Genomic DNA, 18076 nt, shown 5'->3' with positions numbered 1-18076 from the left:
AAAAATAGATTCATATTTTGGGTATCTCTCAGTATCCCCATTTTGCTTTTTCTCAAATATTACCTTTAACTTATAAAATACTCAAACTATCCCTTAAGATATATATATATATATATATATATATATATATATATATATATATATATATATATATATATATTCCCTATTACCATGTTTTGGTTTTTAGAGTGCTTTTGACGTTTAGTAGTATTTTCCCCACCACGAGAAAGATATCATAAAATTTATTCAAAAATAGTTATAAATGAATCAAATAGAATTAAAATACACTATGATTCAAATAAATATTTATAATAATTTAAAAATAATATCACCAAAATAAAAATTAAAAATTGACTTGTTATAGTGTTTTAGACACTTCAATATTTATAATAATTCAAATTAACTCTTAAGTTCAATAAAACTAATTATGAACTTAAAAATATGATGTCATAATGGTCTACGAGCAATAACAACTAATGAGACATAATATATTGTCACTTATAATTTTTTTAATAATACTTAAAAAGATACTATAAACAAGTCAAATGAAAACACGATAACACTCTAAAACAAGCAAAAAATGAGCCAAAAGATTTGAGTAGAAAATTTTAAGGGGTATTTTAGATTTTTAAATTTAAAGTATTATTTGAAAAAAAACAAAAAAGATATCGGTTGGGAAGTCTTATATATATATATATATATATATATATATATATATATATATATATATATATATATATATATATTCTTGTTTTTTGGAACGTGGAAATTTGCATTATTTCTCGTGACAGAGAAATCTGATCGTTAGGGTCCAAATGACATGAACCGGGCCGGTAAACCGCGTTGCCGGGCCAACTTGGTCTTCAAACAACACGGCATCGGACCAATAAAGTCAATGCCCTATATAAAAAGGGCCACCCCGTGGTCTCCGTTATTCGACACCGGTAACTCCAATTCTTCCCATCTTCCTTCGCTCCGCTGATCCCGCTATGGCTTCCTCTGGCTCCGCCTTCCCCCTCCTCCTCGTCGTCCTCTCCCTCCTCGCTGCCTCCGCCACTGCTCGCCCCGGGGTCCCCTTCCACCCTTGCAACACTGTCTTCATCTCCTACACCATCTCCACCACTACCGACGCTGCCCTCTCCGGTAACAACCGTCCCAACGGATTCGTCTCCGTCTACCGCATCATCACCCCCGTCCGCACCACCTTCCACTCCGACCCTCGCTCGGCCATGATCCCGCGGCCGGGGCTCCTCCTCCCCCGCCGCGAGGTCGCCCCCGCCGAGCCGGCCCCCTTCGGGTTCAGCTCCCTCCGAGATCGCGCCAAAGACATCCTCGTGGTCGTGATCGGCCTCCTCTTCGGTGTTGGGTGCGGCGCCCTCACCGCCGTCACCATGTACCTGGCCTGGTCCCTTGTCGCCCACCGTCACGAGATCTGCGGCTCCGATGAGTACAGCGACGAGGAAGGGGATGTGAAAGGGAGCGCCAAGAAGGCAGGCTACGTCAAGATCCCGCCCGCTGATCCAGTGTCCGTCAAAGAAGGGTATGAGGGAAACTAGGGTTAGGGTTTTATGAATTGCCATTAGGGCAATACACGTATACATGTTATGATGGCCATATGTAATAATAATTTCTGCAGCGGGTATGTGTGTGGACTTTACGGTGCTAATTTGGTTCTAATGTCGTCTGTGGAATTGTCTTGAAAAGCTGGTCTATTTGCGTGTGACTTTTTTTCTCTTTTGTTAACAGGATCATATGTCGTGTTTACTTCAATGTTGCTGTTCCTGCTGCATCTTCTTGGCGATATCTTTTGCATTCTATGACTATTTATGTTAGCAATTGCAAGAACTCTAGCCAATTCAAATTATTTCATATTTTGGTATGCTAATTTTTCTTCAAATGGACATTGTGAATATGTGCAGTTTATAGAGGAATTTTATAGATAAGAAGTCTGAGATGGGAAGACTAACACATTGTCTATAAAGGGATTGTAATATTTGCTATTAGTTCAGTCGGACAGTTTTTTGTCGGTATGATGGAACTGAAAAGCTGACTGCCCTTCACCATATTATGTTGTTCCTCATAAGGCATGTAGAAAGTTCCATGATAAGTAGAATTTGAATTTTTCTTATATAATTTATAGTTTTAGTTTTCTATTGAGTTTTACGTACGATGAAAAGTGCTTAGCTTTGGTCAGGTAAGATGGTTTAATCTTCTATATAGTTCTGGTATTACTTCGTTTTGTTGCATTTTCTTTGTTACCTGTTGGCCCAAATTGACAGATGCTGTGACACATATTCATCTGGGATTTTGGTTGAGTAGTTTGAACCTCGTATCTTCTGATTAAATTGCAAATGGATCTTGTAAAAATGGTGGAAGAGGATTTTACATGTTGATTTACTAGTTTGCTTACTAACAATCTGTTTGGAACTCAAAGTCTTCATTGTGTGTTAGCTTGCTCAGATCCTTTGTTAACTTGAGTTTGCAGTTGTTTATCATGTTCCATGTATCTTCTTTTCTTGGTGCTCCATTTTATGATCATCAGTGGTATTCATAGAAATCAATATATGTTTTTGTTAGTTCGTTCTTATTAACTATTTTTAGTTGGCATGTTCAAAGGGAAATTTCAGGAATACTCTGGTCAAATTGCGGTGGATAAATAGCCACTATTCTGGGGATCAATAAGATGCAGGATTTGAAGGAATTCTTCGGATCCTATGTATTCATCAAATCATGTGGATATATTTGTTCAGCATTTCTAACCGAGTAGGTTTTCAGAATGTTGCACTCAGGTACATTTGGATGTCTTAGCTAACTACAGATGTTCTTTTCTCTCTTTCCTTCTTTAATACCTTTGCTCAAATGCAGCAACTTCCAACATACAAGGAACACAAGAATCAAGGATTTTTATCCCAATCTCTTGGTAGAAAGCACACATCCTGAGATGAATCATCTCTGGAGTTTTCTACAGACGATTTGTTCCAGCTAAAAGGCGGTGTACCAACTCTTGGATATTTTGTTTCTCAATTGCTCAATTTTTGATGCATCGAGTATTCCTAGTTTGTCAGTGTATTTTGTATGACTTTCTTTTCAAAATAACAGCTTATATAATGATTCGCATACCACACACGAAACACCTCTCTGCTTCATCTAAATCCTTGAACAATATATTCTCAGACTCTTCTTGTTCAATAATGGGTGCTAGATATATATAAAAAAAATTAGTTTATCATCTTCCTTGATCTTTTAGTGTAGTTTTTGTTTGTGAACTTGAAGTATATAAAAATGCACTTAACATTATCTCTGTTATATTCTTGACTATTCATTGATTTGTTCAAGTTGTCTGGCAGAAGTGAGTTAGATATCAGCTACAGTTTCTCATGCAAAGGTGTACCAGGATGCCGGACAGACGTTTCCAAGTTTCTGATGAAGTTTAAATTGACCGACTAATTTTGTAAACTTATGAGCTTTCTGTCATTTCTTTTGTTATGTAAGTATATCAAACAATTGTTAAGTCTCTAATTTCGTTTTACAATGATGAGGGGATTCTAAATAAATTTTCATTTGCATCTTACAGAGCCTTTTCCGCTACCTAGCTGCAGGATCTTATCATAGGGTGCGATCGACCTGGTGATGCCTAATTATGCATCGACCACAAGATTGTGCTTGATTTATTATCATATCTCATGTAAAGTTGTGTCGGTAAGTCTCGATCTGCATATTTTGATGTTCTTGATACTCCTAAAGTCTCTTTGTGTTGGTCTGATCGAACAAGGGCATCACAGGAGACGATACTGGCTTTTTTCAGGATTGGGTACCCAAGGAAGCTGATTGCAGAGAGGTAATTTTACTCGCTGCTTCTCTATCAGGTTTGTGGTGTCAAGGATTTACTAGAGATGGATACTTCGAATGCTTCAATAATTTCAAGAGCTTGTCCTGGAACACAGAATTTTACAAGAGTTCACGGAATGTCACCAACTTTAATATGGTTCTAATCACTTGTTCATTAACATTCATGGTGGATGATGTGGTGCATTATCTCCAGTATTAACCAAATGACATACTCAGGTTTGCAAGTGGAAAACGGTAAGCATCTTTTGAAATTGGTCTCCGGATTCACGGGAACTGCTTCGTCGATTGAATAATAAATAAGGTGTATTTTCTATACATTGGCTCTTTGTTTTCTGCTTAGCTTTGGTCCGAAGAGAATCTTCATCGTAGCAAGGTATAATTATGATAGTGTTCCTTAAGAGATGACTTTTGATAAGAGAAATTTTTTTAATTATTTATTTTATATTTTTTGTTCTCGTTTATAAATAAATAAACATCTTCTAAGGACTAAACTATATGATGAGGCTATAGACATGAAATATGGATATGAGATTTGAGGTTCCTCTCTCATCCTTTTTTTATGATGCCCCTATAGATCAAATAAAGGTTTTTCTAGAGGGTCTCGAAATGTATGCATCATAAATATAATATATTATTATTTAATTTCAATCTTAGCATTAAAGTTTTTCTACTTAACTTTTCATATTTACAATCGGTATCATAGCTGAGTTTTTCGAAATCAAATACCTGATATCCATATTTTTTTATTTACGATGATCCGTATAACTTCCTATCTATTCCGTCTTGTCACCCCTGCTTGTAAGTGGTATAAGGTTCCATGTATTACACGTAGGCGATGGCCGCTCGTCGAGTTATTTGTGCAATAGATTAGGATTCTTTTAAAAAATAGTTTTACCCTTACACATCTCTCTAATTCTATTTTAATTCTTTTGATAATTCTACCCTTTATAAATCTTATATTTCGTTTTATGTCTTGTCAATAAAATTATAATTTTTTCCCTAAGAAATTGAGAATTTTTTATTTATATCTTCAATTATAAAATTAGCTTAATTTATTTTTTTTTATTGTGATTGAATTCGATCACAAATAAAAAATAACGAGCGATATATGCTGCCTTATTCGACCGAGGAACTCACGCTCGCAGTCACGGCTGCGGACCGCCGGAAGCGAGCTCAGGAGTCGCTGGGCTTGGTATGCGAAGACTAACACGCGATTTCGATCATTATTCACTTGGGTATAACATCATCACTTCTTTCAGGAGTAGAAGAAACTGAGTACGGTGATCACGTATTGCATGTGTTTGCTGGAGGTGATACATGTGATTCATGAACGCAGGTGTTCGGAGGAGGGAGCAGAAGATTTCCTGCCTGCCGGCGTCTCGTTTCTCGGCTGTGCCAACGGCTTCTCGGATGTAGACGGATGATGGAAGGCCAAAATGTAAAATTATTCATTGGTGATGCAATCAATCTTATCCGACTCCAAACAACCCAATATCTAATGTGAACCTCCAAATTGTAGACTGCTATCTTGGTTGGTTTTGATTTCTACTTGGAAACAAATTTCTAGAAAGATCTGACACACAGTTCTTCACTTCAAATTTATTGAAGGAAGAGAGTAGAACCTACCAAATCTTTTCATGTGAATGTCAAGGACTCAAGCTCAAGTTTCTAGAGAGAGAGAGAGAGAGAGAAAGAGGGGAATGGTCTCCGTGTGTGGCCCATTACAGTCGTGTGTAGACGATAAAAGCATGCACTTGATTGCGTATTAGTGATATGTTGTGCAATCAGAAGTTGCCCCATTACCGAGAACACATGACATCCAAGCCAACTCTGTCACAATCGAAGGCCTTCACTTCTACTCCCTACAGAAGCTTCCATTTCTTGTGCATTATTCGTAGTTCCTCCACCCGGTCATGTCTTGGTGTAGTTAATTCTGCTGTCACCCTTTCCGAGTGTCTTTTTACTGGACTTCCTTCTTTCATTTCCATGTGAATCGAATGCTTTGCAGATCCGACTACTTCTCGGTGTCTACAAACTGCTGTTGATGAACAGAAGCACACAGCTCTTTCCTGCCTTCCAGCAGGATGAATGGAATCTCTTTGGTTGCTTACCATCGAGACCTTCTTTTCCTCTCCTGAGAATCTTATAAAAGCTGCCTTCCACTCTTGGCATTTTGCAACACTTATATGTGCATCTCTTTGTATGGAAAAGGTGATTCTTCTTTCCATTTATCTACCACTGTCCATCTGACAAGAACTTATTGCTTGTGTATGCATATCTACAACCAACATCCACAAGCCTGAGAACTCTCTCTTGTTCTTCTTACTCCACAACTGATCAATGCCTGGGTGGAAACACCGGCTGCTGTCATTGCCTTGTTGATTTGATCCATAACATGGATGCACATGCAGCTTTTGCATGCAGTGATGACTCATGATGGCGAGTGGTCTTGTCATGTCCTATGTCAATATGAACAAGGTATTTTGTTCGCTGCGTCAGAATCGACATATGTATGTGAGTTGGCCTTGGAATGTAATGGGTTTGATGCTATTCTAAATGTGGTGGACCTGCTCCTAGTGGCCACCAGCACTGCTCCCCTCTCCCTCTCTTTCTCTCTCATATGTGTGTGTGTGTGTGTGTGTGTGTGTGTGTGTGTGTGTGGGTTTGATTCTGCTTTTGGAGATGCAGTGCATGGTGCCGTTCGCCATGCAAGACTACCAACACAAAAGACAAGTTGCTACCCCACGCCCACAGTTTACTTAACCATCTCCTTCTTAAAGCTTGTTTAGCCTCTCCATCTCGTGGACTGGATGCAGTCCAGTGTTGTTTCCTTGGCTAACACAAGAGACAGTAGCAGCCTTGGAATCACTGGACCCCGCATCCTCTCTGTCCAATCACCACGCGCGTGATTAATACGCGCGTTTGGTGAGCGGCCTCGGAACTCGCACCCAACTCCGCCGCCACTACGAACCAATCCCCGACGAGAACGTGGCCGACGCACACTGGCTGTGTCGCGAGTGGCGGCCCCCGCTTGGTCACGTTTCCGCCGCCTCCATGCCGGCGCAAAGATTCGAGATGGGCCGACGTGGGTGGGTTACCCAGTCGACACGTATCCCGGTTGCAGATAAGTATGGGTTTGGAGCCATTGGCCTTTTGCGCGAAGGATTGCGTCAGGTCGGATCTCAGCCGGAGGTCGGATCTGCTGCAAGGCAGGTTGCACCGATCCGGACGACTAACCTACGGTAATAATGACAAGCACGCATGACGTATCCAAGGTTGGAAGAGTCGCCGTCGTCGTCTTCCTTTTGCCCCTTTTGTTATTACCGAAAAGAGCTTTAACATTTACTGTTTATGAAAGACATATGACTAATGATACATTAATTCTCCCACTAGTTCTGTTCCTTAGCCAAATTCTGCAGCAACACACTTAAAACAGCAAGTGTTTTGTTGCTTTCAGCACCGAATGATGGCAATGGCAAGCATGGGATCGACGTATCTTCTTCTGCCTTGGATCATGTGAGATGCGATGGCATGAACCAAAGTCATGGTGGTGGTCTCCTTCGGAGTACTTGGAAGCATGCATCTGGTTGAGTAACATTACCAGTCCCACGTGCTGTGTTTACAAGTTAAGCTGTCTTCTTTATGCTGACTTTTTAGTTTTGGCAGCATTACATCGCTTGCCCAACTCCTCCCGATCTCAATTCTTATCTTAATTTGCCATGTAATCTTTGATTTGTTTATCCATCAAAGTTTTAGGGGCATAAATGCAGATTTGCTTTGACCAAAAGTGGAGATGGGATGCGCACTGAAGCAGTTGCGGAGAGAAGAATCTGGCAAGGAGAGCAAGAGAGATGTGCAGGTAATATTTTATTGGCATGAGGTGACGAAATATGGAAGGGCATAAGAGGGAGAGAGAAAGCATAAGAAACAAGGTTTGGGCGCAGAGAGAAAACAGAAAGGAAGAGGAGGCGAGGAGACGAGCAGAAAGTGGAAACGAGGGAGGCTCCACAATAATTGGCATGCATGCATCCAATTCCATGACTGCATCGGGACGCGCATAGCGGCCTTGCTGAATTCCAAGCGCTCGCTGTTGCTGCTGCTGTCGTCGCTCGGTATATATTGGAAAAGGGGCGGCTTTCCCTCTTTCGTTTGCTTTCCCATTGGAGGGACGAGCAGAGGAGGCCGAATCTTGTTAGGGTTTCGTCCCCTCCCTCTATCTCTCTCCCATTATCTTATCAGAGAAGCACACGAAGAAGACTGCGGAGATTGACAGCAGGTTCTTACTCTTTGTCTTCTCCCTCAATCACCGTCTCATTCTACGTCTGCCTCTGTTTTTGGTGTTTGCTATCGAGATTCTCTCTGCTTCTAGGAAATGGTTATGACACGGCGATTTGGGTTCTTTAATTGTTAGCTAAACTCGCGTTAGGGTTTCTCTGAACTGAAAAAAAAGATCCTCTTTTTTGCATTGTGTTTCGTGGGTTTTAGGTGACCGCACGATGAGATCTCCTTGTCCATAACTGTTGTTGGTTTCAATTAGGGACATAAAGATGAAAGCTTGCTGTTGAATGCACTCAGAGCCGATGTGATTCAGGCCTTTCGAGCAGCTGCATCTGTTCTTGAGGTCGTAAGTTTGCGCTTTCGAAGCTGTGGGTATCAAGTGATTCGAGAGTATTCTCCCCTGCGTTGAGGATTGTCGAGGGCTTTAAACTTGTGTGGTGGTATCGCAGCAGATCGAAAGGTTCTGCCCCTGTTCCAGGCTCTTTCTGTTGGATTGGTGCTTCCGGGTGCTATGAGCATGGCAGCAGATCATAACATCAACTTCCCTCTTGGAGGAGTTTTCCCACAATCTTTTTGCAATCAACATGTAGTTTCCTTTCACTCAGGGACTGTAAACAACACACACGGTATTTTCCCCGGTGGAATGAACATTTCAGGTGGAATAAATGGAACGACGGCGATGATATTGGCTGGAAATTCTGGCACGCTGAACAATATTTCTCCTTTGGTCTCGACTACTAATTCTCCTGGAAATATCCCCCTCGAGCCACAACATGGGCGTAAGCATCGTACATCATTCGCTGTGGATTGGTCCTGCGAGGAATTGGAAGTGATGAAGCGAGGCCTTGCCACGTATGTAGCAAGTTTCTTTCTTTTGGCTGCAGCTTCACGCTATCTAATTGTTCTTAATATTTTTGTAAAAATGATTCTGGGCCTCCGTTGATTCAGAACATACTACCTGAGAAAATTGCATCTTTTATTTGCTATTTCATTCACATGACAAGCAATATGCCTTGAACTTGATTTTGGATGACAACTTCTCTGTTTGGCCCATTGCAGATATATTTACTCGTTACTGTAGCTTATATTTCATTTGGCCTGAAATTATCATCTCTAGCTTAATCCATACCAGTTTATCATTTTCCATCATCTGTAAGTAAATAATTGAAAATCTTTTGAAAGCGAAGCTTTTTATTTTGTTGATTTTTCTTTCTTCTGGTAGTGCACTATGATTCTATGAAGTCTGATCTTGCCATAGGTGTCTGCTACACTAGGCTGTCGATACCTTTTTGCTTGACTTGTAGTAACACCTTAACATTTCAGATATGCTGGTGAGCCTAATATCATGAAGTATATCAAGATTGCATCTAAGCTTCCTGACAAGACTGTGAGGGATGTTGCAATGAGGTGCCGATGGATGACTGTGAGTATGTTTTTACAAGTTTTAAACATGGATGCAGAATACTCTTTTGTTTCTTCACAACATACCTTCTGGACGGATGTAGTGCAGAACCACTATATTTCGCATAATCTGTTATTTATGATGCTCGCAGTTATTTGTTTCATAGTTTGTGTTTGAGCAGTTTACAAAAGTGAATTTGCTTAAACTTTCGAAATAGGTTGCTGAGTTTGGATGGGATCTTATATCTTGATTTTTATGAAAAGTTTTGACTGAGAGCATAATTTGTTGCAGTTGTGTAGGCATCTTGACATTGTTTTTAACACTGTTACTTGAAGGTGAGACTGTGTCCCTACTTCCTACTTACATGTCGATTTAGTTGGAAAGTCCTAGGAAACCCTGATAAACTTCCTTAGTTGTAATAATCTGTTTCTCTTTTGGTTTCTTTGGCCATTTGAGCCCAAACCCTCAACCAATTGTTGTTGCAGAGCACCTAGAAAAAGAAAAAGATATAAATGAAAATATACAAAAACAAAAACACAAACGGTCAAGGGCAACATGTAGGGTTACAGGCACATTTCATGACCTGCCACTTAAAACCATGTGTAATCAGAATCTATTCAACATCATAAAGTGAAACAACATGGTTATGAGAAACTGCCAAATTGGTTTCTTCTTCAGAAATTTAATTTGATTGCCCATCAGTGAAAGACTTGGATGTTAAGTTCTCTGATAGTTTTTCTTTATAACATGATGGTGCTTTTTGGGCAGTTAAAAGGATATTTGCCTTGTAATTTTTTTATTAACTGTCTAATATATCCCAGTGTAATTATGACTTGTCCTAGGAAACTTGTATTTATGCTAATATTTTTGACCTATTTATAGAAGAAGGAGAATGGTAAACGACGAAAGCCTGAAGACTATTATGCTGGGAAGAAAACCAAAGACAGGAAGGTAATTTCCACCCGAAAACATCAATTAGTTGATGATTCTATGATCAACATTAATACTATAGTCCAAGGATATAATTTAAAGAGAGAATATCAGGATCTTCTTATAATCTTTATACTGTTTTTGGTTGCACCATATGGGCTCTTTAAAATCAGCATGCCGAGTTTGAAATTGTTTCAACTTTTCTGTTTTTGTTTTGGTTAGTCTACGAAAACAAATTATAAATAACGAATAGCATCATCTTTTTTATTAAAAGAAGAAAAAAGTGAATAGATCTCTTGTAGATTGGACTTATGGTCTCTCTTTTTAATGTATGTTCCAAATAACGAGATTTATGTTCTGTTTGTTTTAATGTCTATCATATCAAAATTCTGTGCAGGAGAAGGTGATAGGTTCTTCCTCAATGGCTAATATGTTCTGTAATCAACCAGAGAGCGAAGCTACCTATTCTTTCAAGATGCATAATGGGAGCCACAATAATCAATTCTCATGTGAAGGTTGGTAGGTGCTATTATTGAGGCAGTTCAGCTTAGTTAATAGTTAACTTTCATTTATGATTGAACTTGTCTGAAAGGCTTATGCGACTAATTCTTGTGACATATGAAAAATTCCATTTTAACATGAGAGTTTTTTGCCTTCAATCAGATAACATATTTCTTATCCTTAAGACTATCCATCAGTGTTCTTAGATAAAGATGAATATTTGCCCTGGACCGGCATATGTATATAAAAGGGAAAAAAAATAATGTGATTGAGACTCTTAGTGAGTGAGAATTCCAAGATTGACGTTTGGTCAGATCCAAATAAGAATGTGATTAGACATTCACAAGTTAGAAGTCATTACCAGCTTCCGTTGTGTTCTTGGAAAATAATCAGAAAAGAAAGAACAGTATTGTGAGGATCTTCACAACATAAAACAGAAGAAAGCTCTAAAGGATCCGTCACTCTCTTTTACAATATGCAAACAATTTTACAGTTCTGTGCACTCTACAATCCAAGGATGACCCTTTCGGATATCAGACTTGTTTCGGTGATCTGTCAGACCGATACATACTGGTCAGTACTGGTGTCCCATATGTAGGTACACCGGGACCGATGTTTCAGAGAGGAAGAAAAAGAGGGAGAAGAGGAAGGGACAATGGAGGAACAGAAGAGTAAGAAGGAAGAAGAGAAAATAGTAGAGGAAGAAGCAGCGGTGGAGGATGAAATGGAAGAAGAGGAGAAGAGGTGGGAGTGTACCTAGGACGAAGGACCGCGGTGGCAATCGTGTTGGCAGCAACGTCACTAAGTAGCAGCATCACGAAGCAGCAGTGGTGGCAACGGCATCGCGAAATAGCAACAATGATGACGGCTGTAGTGTTGAACACTAGAAGTTTTTATTAATGCTGAGTTGGATGGGCCCCACCGCTATTTTTTATTTTTTATTATTTTTACTAAAATGGACTGGGCCGCTTGGAACGGGGGTGGTCTGCATACCGGCCTATGCCTGGACTGGTATGTACTATGTAGTATGTACCACCCGTTTCGTACCGTTTCGGGTGGGACAACAATCAATACTACAATCTATGATCATCTATTATGCCTAGTGTTCTGAATTGAAAGAACATAAGTGATAATGCATAGGAACTTGCTTGAAAAGTCTTGTATAATGTTGTGACAATTTTATACTAGCAAAGCAAGTTGTTAAATATATTAATGGCAGTCATCTTTTTTGTCTAAAGCATAATCTCATTAAGATTGTCAAATTATAACAGATATTTAGATAAAATGTAAATTTCTTTCTATGGTTGAGCTGTTTATCTTTGACATTCTTCCCATTGTAGAAGATTCCAATATAATTGAAACTATGCATGTAATCTTGGTCCATGTGTGGTGCAGTTGCTTTATGTATTATCATGGAATGGAGAACTTTATGCACTCTACTAGTTCTATTAGTCAAATTTACACATGTTTCATTATTATTTTCTTTTGTACATGATAACTTGGTCTTATTTATATTCTTAATATCTAATCTTAATTCTAAATCTGTTTCTCCTGCAGGCCCTGTGATAGACAGCAGAACAAATCATCTTCTAGAAGACAATGCAAAAATTTTTCATGAGATTGCAGTTAATCTTGAAAACAATGAGGTATATATTATAAGATCTTTTTGGCTATGAGCTGTTATAGTCATATTGTTTGGTTATGCCATTTTCTTGTGATAGACACAAGAATTGGCTGTATTACTCTGTTGCTACAGTTAGCAGATTGATTGCAATATTATGCTTTGAGCTGGTGCATAATATGCGCAACCATAGAATTGTCATTTATTTCTTTTGGGTACATAATTACATGCACTAGTTGGTTACATGCTCCCTTGACGAATATAGTACAATAATACAATTAATCCAACTAGCACAAGTAGAAAAAGTATGTTGGTATCTTCATCATATCGGCATTTCTGAATGATATAAGCAGATGCTGAGGAATCTCATGGCAGTATATAGCTACAAATTCTTTCCAAGAAAGATTTGATGTAACACAAATAATCTTTTTACTCTTCAAATTTTGGAAGGTGTGATCCTGCATTTCTTTCCATACATACTTTTACATATCCATGCATAGTGGTAATCCTGTGTCCCTGTTGTAACAGTCAACCTTTTTATTTACCCTAAAATAACAACTATATTATTAGCTGGTCTTTTCATGTGGTGCACCCTAGACACATGTAACTTGCTGTTTGCTGAATCACTTTGGATCTGTTTTTCCTTTTTCATTGGAATGTTTATCACAACATGTCCAAGATCATCTAAATTATTGTCATAATTAGCATTGGAGATACTCTTGTCAGTAAAGCAGGTCTAATACTTAAATTTGTACAGGTTATAGTTTAATATCCTTCTTAATATGCAAATTTCCAGAACTGAAGAAAACTAGTGAATATGTTCCAAAGCTCATAGAATGTATAAACTGGAAATTTTGGTGGATATAAATTATTTTATAAAGTTTTAGAGCAACCAGGGAAGCCCTAACCAGTTGAGACACCAAATCATTAAGAGATAAATCTTGGACATTAATCTTTTTAGTGGTATTATTTAGCAGTTGTAGTTTATTAGCATTTAAATGGTAGTCATTTTGCTTACCATTGGATTGGTTTCAAATGAACCTTAGCTGAATGAACTAAAACGGAAAGTGATGTGACCCATCATGGGTTAAGAGGTTGAGTCTTTCTCTCTCTTTTTTTTCCTGAGGGATATGTTGTCATATTAAGTTTAAAGTTTCAGTTAGTCTTGAGAATGATGATGAGTGCAATGTAATCAATGCTTTTAAATACACTAAGATTCTCTAATCATCTTCCTGTAATTATTTGATCACTTCATTGCCTCCATGTGGAATGTCCTGAAATCTAGAACTCAATCACAGCCCAGGAAAATTTGTAGATATTATGAGAACTTTATAGATGACTAACAACAAAATAATCTTCTATAGTTAGGTGAGTTTGCTAAATTTTATGTATGATAATGCATGAGTCTGGCAAAATAGTTGACCAAAGAGATGGGACTATAGCACCATAGATACTTGTCAAAGTATTGAAATGTATCCAGCAAGAGCATTTAGCAACTATGAGTCCATATTTCACAGGATGGTCTCTCGGCTTTTATGTGTTTTCTTGCTAATTCATAAATGTGTTAATCAACCTAAAGGATGATGAAGAAAAAAAGGTTATTCTGTTAACCAATATAACCTGTTGACATTGGTAACACGAAAAGATAATTCTACAGTCTGTCATATTCCTTTGTCATCTGTCTAGATTCTTATTTACTATGACCAATATATTGATAAAACAGTAAATTACTTGCGGTTACATATACAAATAGGTATATTTGTACAGAAGTCTTGATATGTTTCACTGTTCATTCCTTTGTTATTTATGTCTTTCCATCTGTTTGCAGATACAAAATAACATTGATCTCTTGTATCGCTCAAATGAGAATATAACAGCCATTTTAAATAGGTACTTCATCAATAAAGTTTTCATTTGGTAGTCATGATTTTGATGTTAGTTCATGGACAAGAATTTTCTCTTTTAACAGCATGAGTGGAATGCCTGGTATTATGAGTCGGATGCCTCCACTGCCTGTGTATGCCAATGAGAGTCTTATGCATTCAATATTCCCTTGTATTAATCAGGTAAGCTTCTAATTGTCAAGTTTTTATTTTAAATGTATAAGGTTTATTCATGTGTTATTGAAGTTTCGTAAGTTTAAATATGCCATAATTTGCATATTGATTGTTATCGCTGCTTAGATTTAATTATTGACCACATGATGGTATTATGAGTTGTAGCTGGGGATCGTCTCATTCTGTTTTAAATCTGGTCATGAAATTTTACAGAGTCGAATATTTTACTAGCAGATTGAACGTCTTAGATTATGAGATAGTTCAGATTTGGATTGACAAATATGTGCATCTTTTAAATCATTTAATGGTAAAAGAGTGGAAAAGAAGTATTTTCTTAGAAGAAGGTTGACAAATGGAGGGCATTGACAAATAAATGTGTCTTGAACATCTTGTTCTACTCAGCATATCACCCCTTTTCTTGAGATTGTTTGTCCACTTGTGCCATTTGGCACGATGCCATTCTGATGATCCACCAACTAGTCTATGTCATGAATCAATTTTTTGTTCAATGATCGTTGCGCCAGCTTCCATCGTTAATGTTAACTATCCTCTGCTTAAAATGCTCATTTCCTCCCCAACTCTAGTGTTGTATGTGATAAACTCTGTTAAGGGTGTTTGTGTGTGCTTATCAGTGAATCATATGCTACTACGGATTGTAATGTGTTATCATTTCGCATGACCTACTACTTGGTTTCTGTTTTTAACTGAAAGACTTGCTTAGCCAGTAAAATATCCTATTGAAGTGTGCATTGTTCTTGTTCTTTTCTGTGTTCACAATTTGGTATTCCTTTTGCTTAATCTCTGCTGTTTGCTATTTTGGAAGGCACATGAACCCAGCAACAGTCATCTTAAGGAAGAGCGAAGATCCTGGTGACTTTCCACCAAATGATCGGGTCCCTTTTAAGTGCACAAATTTCTTATGTAAATGCAAGGAAGGTGATCCAAGCTGTCTCCAATTAAACATGGCTTTTCACGGAAGAGAACAAAGATTGCATCCCAGAACCAGAAAAGGAGAATCAAGCACCAAGCAACAGCGACCTCCTGACTCTCTACCTTGTTCTTCTCTCATAGAGCTTCTATGTATAAATGCTTGATATGAGAGGAATTTTTGTTGCTTTACTATCATGTCCTTTTCCTAGAGAGCACAATTTGTAACGACAAATTGTAAGCTAGAAAATAAAACGCTCTTTGTAGTGTATTAATCTGCATGTATAATTAAAGAATGAATTGGTGTTTTATCGCCTATGAATAATCTCTTGCATGGATAGGAAGCATCTGTTTCTAGTGACTTTTTTTTGCATGTTGTCATCAAAATTCTTCTACATTCAGAGGAGTGTTTAGGAATTCTAACTTGCTAATTTCCGAGTATGTATGTATGAGGAGGACAGCTTGCGGTGTTTGAAGGATGAAAACAGTGAAGGCTAATTACATATTATCTTTGTAGTTAATTATTTTTAGTTTTTTTATTCTTATATTTTCAAGGATTATATTGAGATTTTTATATGTATGAAAGTAAAATATTTAATCTTATTTTTTTTCTTATATCATCGTTTCTGTTGAGGAAAATACTATATCGTTTATTGTTTCTGTTGATTCTATCTTACTTTGATTTATCATGTGTTTTTATCGGAGACGATGATATGAAAAAATATTTTTATCAAAGACGATGATATGAAAAAAAATGAGATTAAATATTTTATTTTTGAAAGTATAAGAAACTCAATGTAACTTTTGAAAACGTAAGGATTAAAATATTAAAGATAATTAATTATAAAAGATAATTTTTAATTAACTTAAATGGTGATTGCGTTTTAGTGCTAATCCGAAGGCTTCAATGTATGTACATAAAGTAGTTGAGAAACGAAGAAAACTCTGCCAAAGTTTTAGTCATGCATGCAGCAGAGACAGCTAACGGCCAACAGTTTTGGTCGTGCATGGCGTAGCTTCAACTTTTTGTGACGAAAGAATGTGGACTTCAGTCCTTCGGTGATCGAGCTACCGAAGCGGCATGAGAGCGGCCATCACCTCCTGTAACACATTGGCTGTGTCGTTGTAGCAGACCTGCGTCAAAGACATGCTCCGGATCCTGACAGCATGATCCAGCTGCATGCCATGAAAGAAACAGGAAGAGAACAGATCAGAAAGCTACGCTCAGCAGCAGAATTCGTCACAGAGCAAAATGCATCCAAATGTTGCACAAAAGAAGAAAGAAGGCAACCAGAATCGACGGCAGATCCAACCCTGTCCTCCATCTAAGAAGAAGAAGAAGAAGAAGAAGAAGAAGAAGAAGAAGAAATTACCTGCTCCATGTAGTAGAAGAGCTTGTTGGCGAGGTCGGTGAGAACCTTCTTCCGCTCTTCTCTAGCGTGGGAGATCACCTGGTTGAGATCACAGTACAAGAAGGTAGACTTGAGGCGAAGGTCGCTACCCATCAGCTCCCACGCATCCTCGTCGTCGTCGTCCACCAGATCGTCCTCCATCGACAGGAGATCCACCACGCACTTCCTGATCCTGTGGACCGATCCCTTCCATTGCGTGCCCTCCATTGCTGCCGCTTCTTCTGGCCTGAGAACGTACACAAATGTGAGGAACCACCACCAAATCGCTGGCTACATCATCATGGCAACGAACTAGTTCTCATACCAAACGCTAAGAGAGAGAGAGAGAGAGACAGAGAGACAGAGAGCTCGTCGTGGCTTGTTCAAAGGAAGCAGGATGTGTCCTAATGGTGTAGTTGGTCGAGAAAGGAAAGAATGAGCTGTTCGCTGGGCGCAAGCAACCAGAAAGTAGTAAACCGGAAGCTACATTCGAGGATTGCCGCAGGCTTGGAGGTGAAGGAAGGTACCAAAATAGAGATCCCATGAGAATGAGGTGGCTATGCTTTCTTACGGATTACTAACCATGAGAAAATACAGGAAGGAAGAGGTCAAACGGTCGTGGATGGCGAGGAAGGGGACCGTAGCTAATACGACTGGGAAAGGATGACGTTGCCCTCGGGATCGAGCAGTTTTCGGCGCCACGGCCGATCACCGGGAGTGACAGATGAAATCAATCTACGAAACAAGGTCAAAGTCAAGGTCAAGGTCAAAGGAGGCGAGAAAGACCGTATTGCCCATCCCACTCCAACAAAAGGAATCTCAGGTCAAATCAGCCAATCAGCAATCCCAGATTCAGCAGACGATCGATCACATTCGAGAAACCCTCGCTCGAAGCATCAGAGCAGAGGAGTCTTTCATATTGATGATCGATACAATGATTTTGCCAAAGTCGTACGGTTCGTATCCCGACAAGGGAAGCGACTTTCCAACCTGCAGTTCGTGTTGCTCTTTCTTGTGCTTTCCGTTTCACGGCCACAGATTGAGTGGTTCAATGTTGCCGAGCGAGTCAAAGACGGCACGAAGAAGATGCTCAGTGTTAACAGGAATAGGAAATCTTACA

General features: G+C 38.8%; 3 protein-coding genes across 4 annotated transcripts; 2 read left to right on the top strand and 1 right to left on the bottom strand.

The window, feature by feature from the left end:
- Window positions 1–924: 924 nt before the first annotated feature.
- On the top strand, window positions 925–1770 carry LOC135596776 (uncharacterized). Its single transcript, XM_065088906.1, has one exon. It carries the CDS (start codon window positions 990–992, stop codon window positions 1554–1556), a length of 567 nt encoding a protein of 188 aa, XP_064944978.1. The 5' UTR covers window positions 925–989; the 3' UTR covers window positions 1557–1770.
- Window positions 1771–7510: 5740 nt separating this feature from the next.
- On the top strand, window positions 7511–15883 carry LOC135596775 (uncharacterized). 2 transcript variants are annotated; one of them, XM_065088903.1, is made up of 9 exons: window positions 7511–8125; window positions 8387–8979; window positions 9451–9550; window positions 10412–10480; window positions 10857–10974; window positions 12515–12606; window positions 14410–14471; window positions 14551–14647; window positions 15462–15883. In XM_065088903.1, exons 2-9 carry the CDS (start codon window positions 8639–8641, stop codon window positions 15510–15512), a joined length of 930 nt encoding a protein of 309 aa, XP_064944975.1. In that variant the 5' UTR covers window positions 7511–8125; window positions 8387–8638; the 3' UTR covers window positions 15513–15883. The 2 variants fall into 2 exon arrangements, with proteins under 2 accessions (XP_064944975.1, XP_064944977.1); XM_065088905.1 differs by having other exon boundaries at window positions 7530–8125; window positions 12518–12606.
- A 578-nt stretch (window positions 15884–16461) lies between these two features.
- LOC103970833 (photosynthetic NDH subunit of lumenal location 3, chloroplastic-like) lies at window positions 16462–17447 on the bottom strand. Its single transcript, XM_009384762.3, has 2 exons — window positions 16939–17447; window positions 16462–16741 (listed from the first exon to the last, which is right to left on the bottom strand). Exons 1-2 carry the CDS (start codon window positions 17182–17184, stop codon window positions 16634–16636), a joined length of 354 nt encoding a protein of 117 aa, XP_009383037.1. The 5' UTR covers window positions 17185–17447; the 3' UTR covers window positions 16462–16633.
- Between the last annotated feature and the right edge of the window lie 629 nt (window positions 17448–18076).

Source organism: Musa acuminata, chromosome BXJ1-11 (genome assembly GCF_036884655.1).
Source record: "Musa acuminata AAA Group cultivar baxijiao chromosome BXJ1-11, Cavendish_Baxijiao_AAA, whole genome shotgun sequence".
NCBI lineage: Eukaryota > Viridiplantae > Streptophyta > Magnoliopsida > Zingiberales > Musaceae > Musa > Musa acuminata.
The sequence above is the reverse complement of the archived record's forward strand: the minus strand, read 5'-3'. Positions and strand labels throughout refer to the sequence as shown.

Bases quoted from the DNA above. Each gene is read 5' to 3' on its own strand.
- LOC135596776 (XM_065088906.1), top strand. From the start codon at position 990: ATGGCTTCCTCTGGCTCCGCCTTCCCCCTCCTCCTCGTCGTCCTCTCC.
- LOC135596775 (XM_065088903.1), top strand. From the start codon at position 8,639: ATGAGCATGGCAGCAGATCATAACATCAACTTCCCTCTTGGAGGAGTT. The intron at 8,980-9,450 runs GTATGTAGCAAG...TTAACATTTCAG, and splicing joins ATGAAGCGAGGCCTTGCCAC to ATATGCTGGTGAGCCTAATA. The intron at 14,472-14,550 runs GTACTTCATCAA...CTCTTTTAACAG, and splicing joins ATAACAGCCATTTTAAATAG to CATGAGTGGAATGCCTGGTA.
- LOC103970833 (XM_009384762.3), bottom strand. From the start codon at position 17,184: ATGGAGGGCACGCAATGGAAGGGATCGGTCCACAGGATCAGGAAGTGC. The intron at 16,742-16,938 runs GTAATTTCTTCT...CATGGCATGCAG, and splicing joins TCTTCTACTACATGGAGCAG to CTGGATCATGCTGTCAGGAT.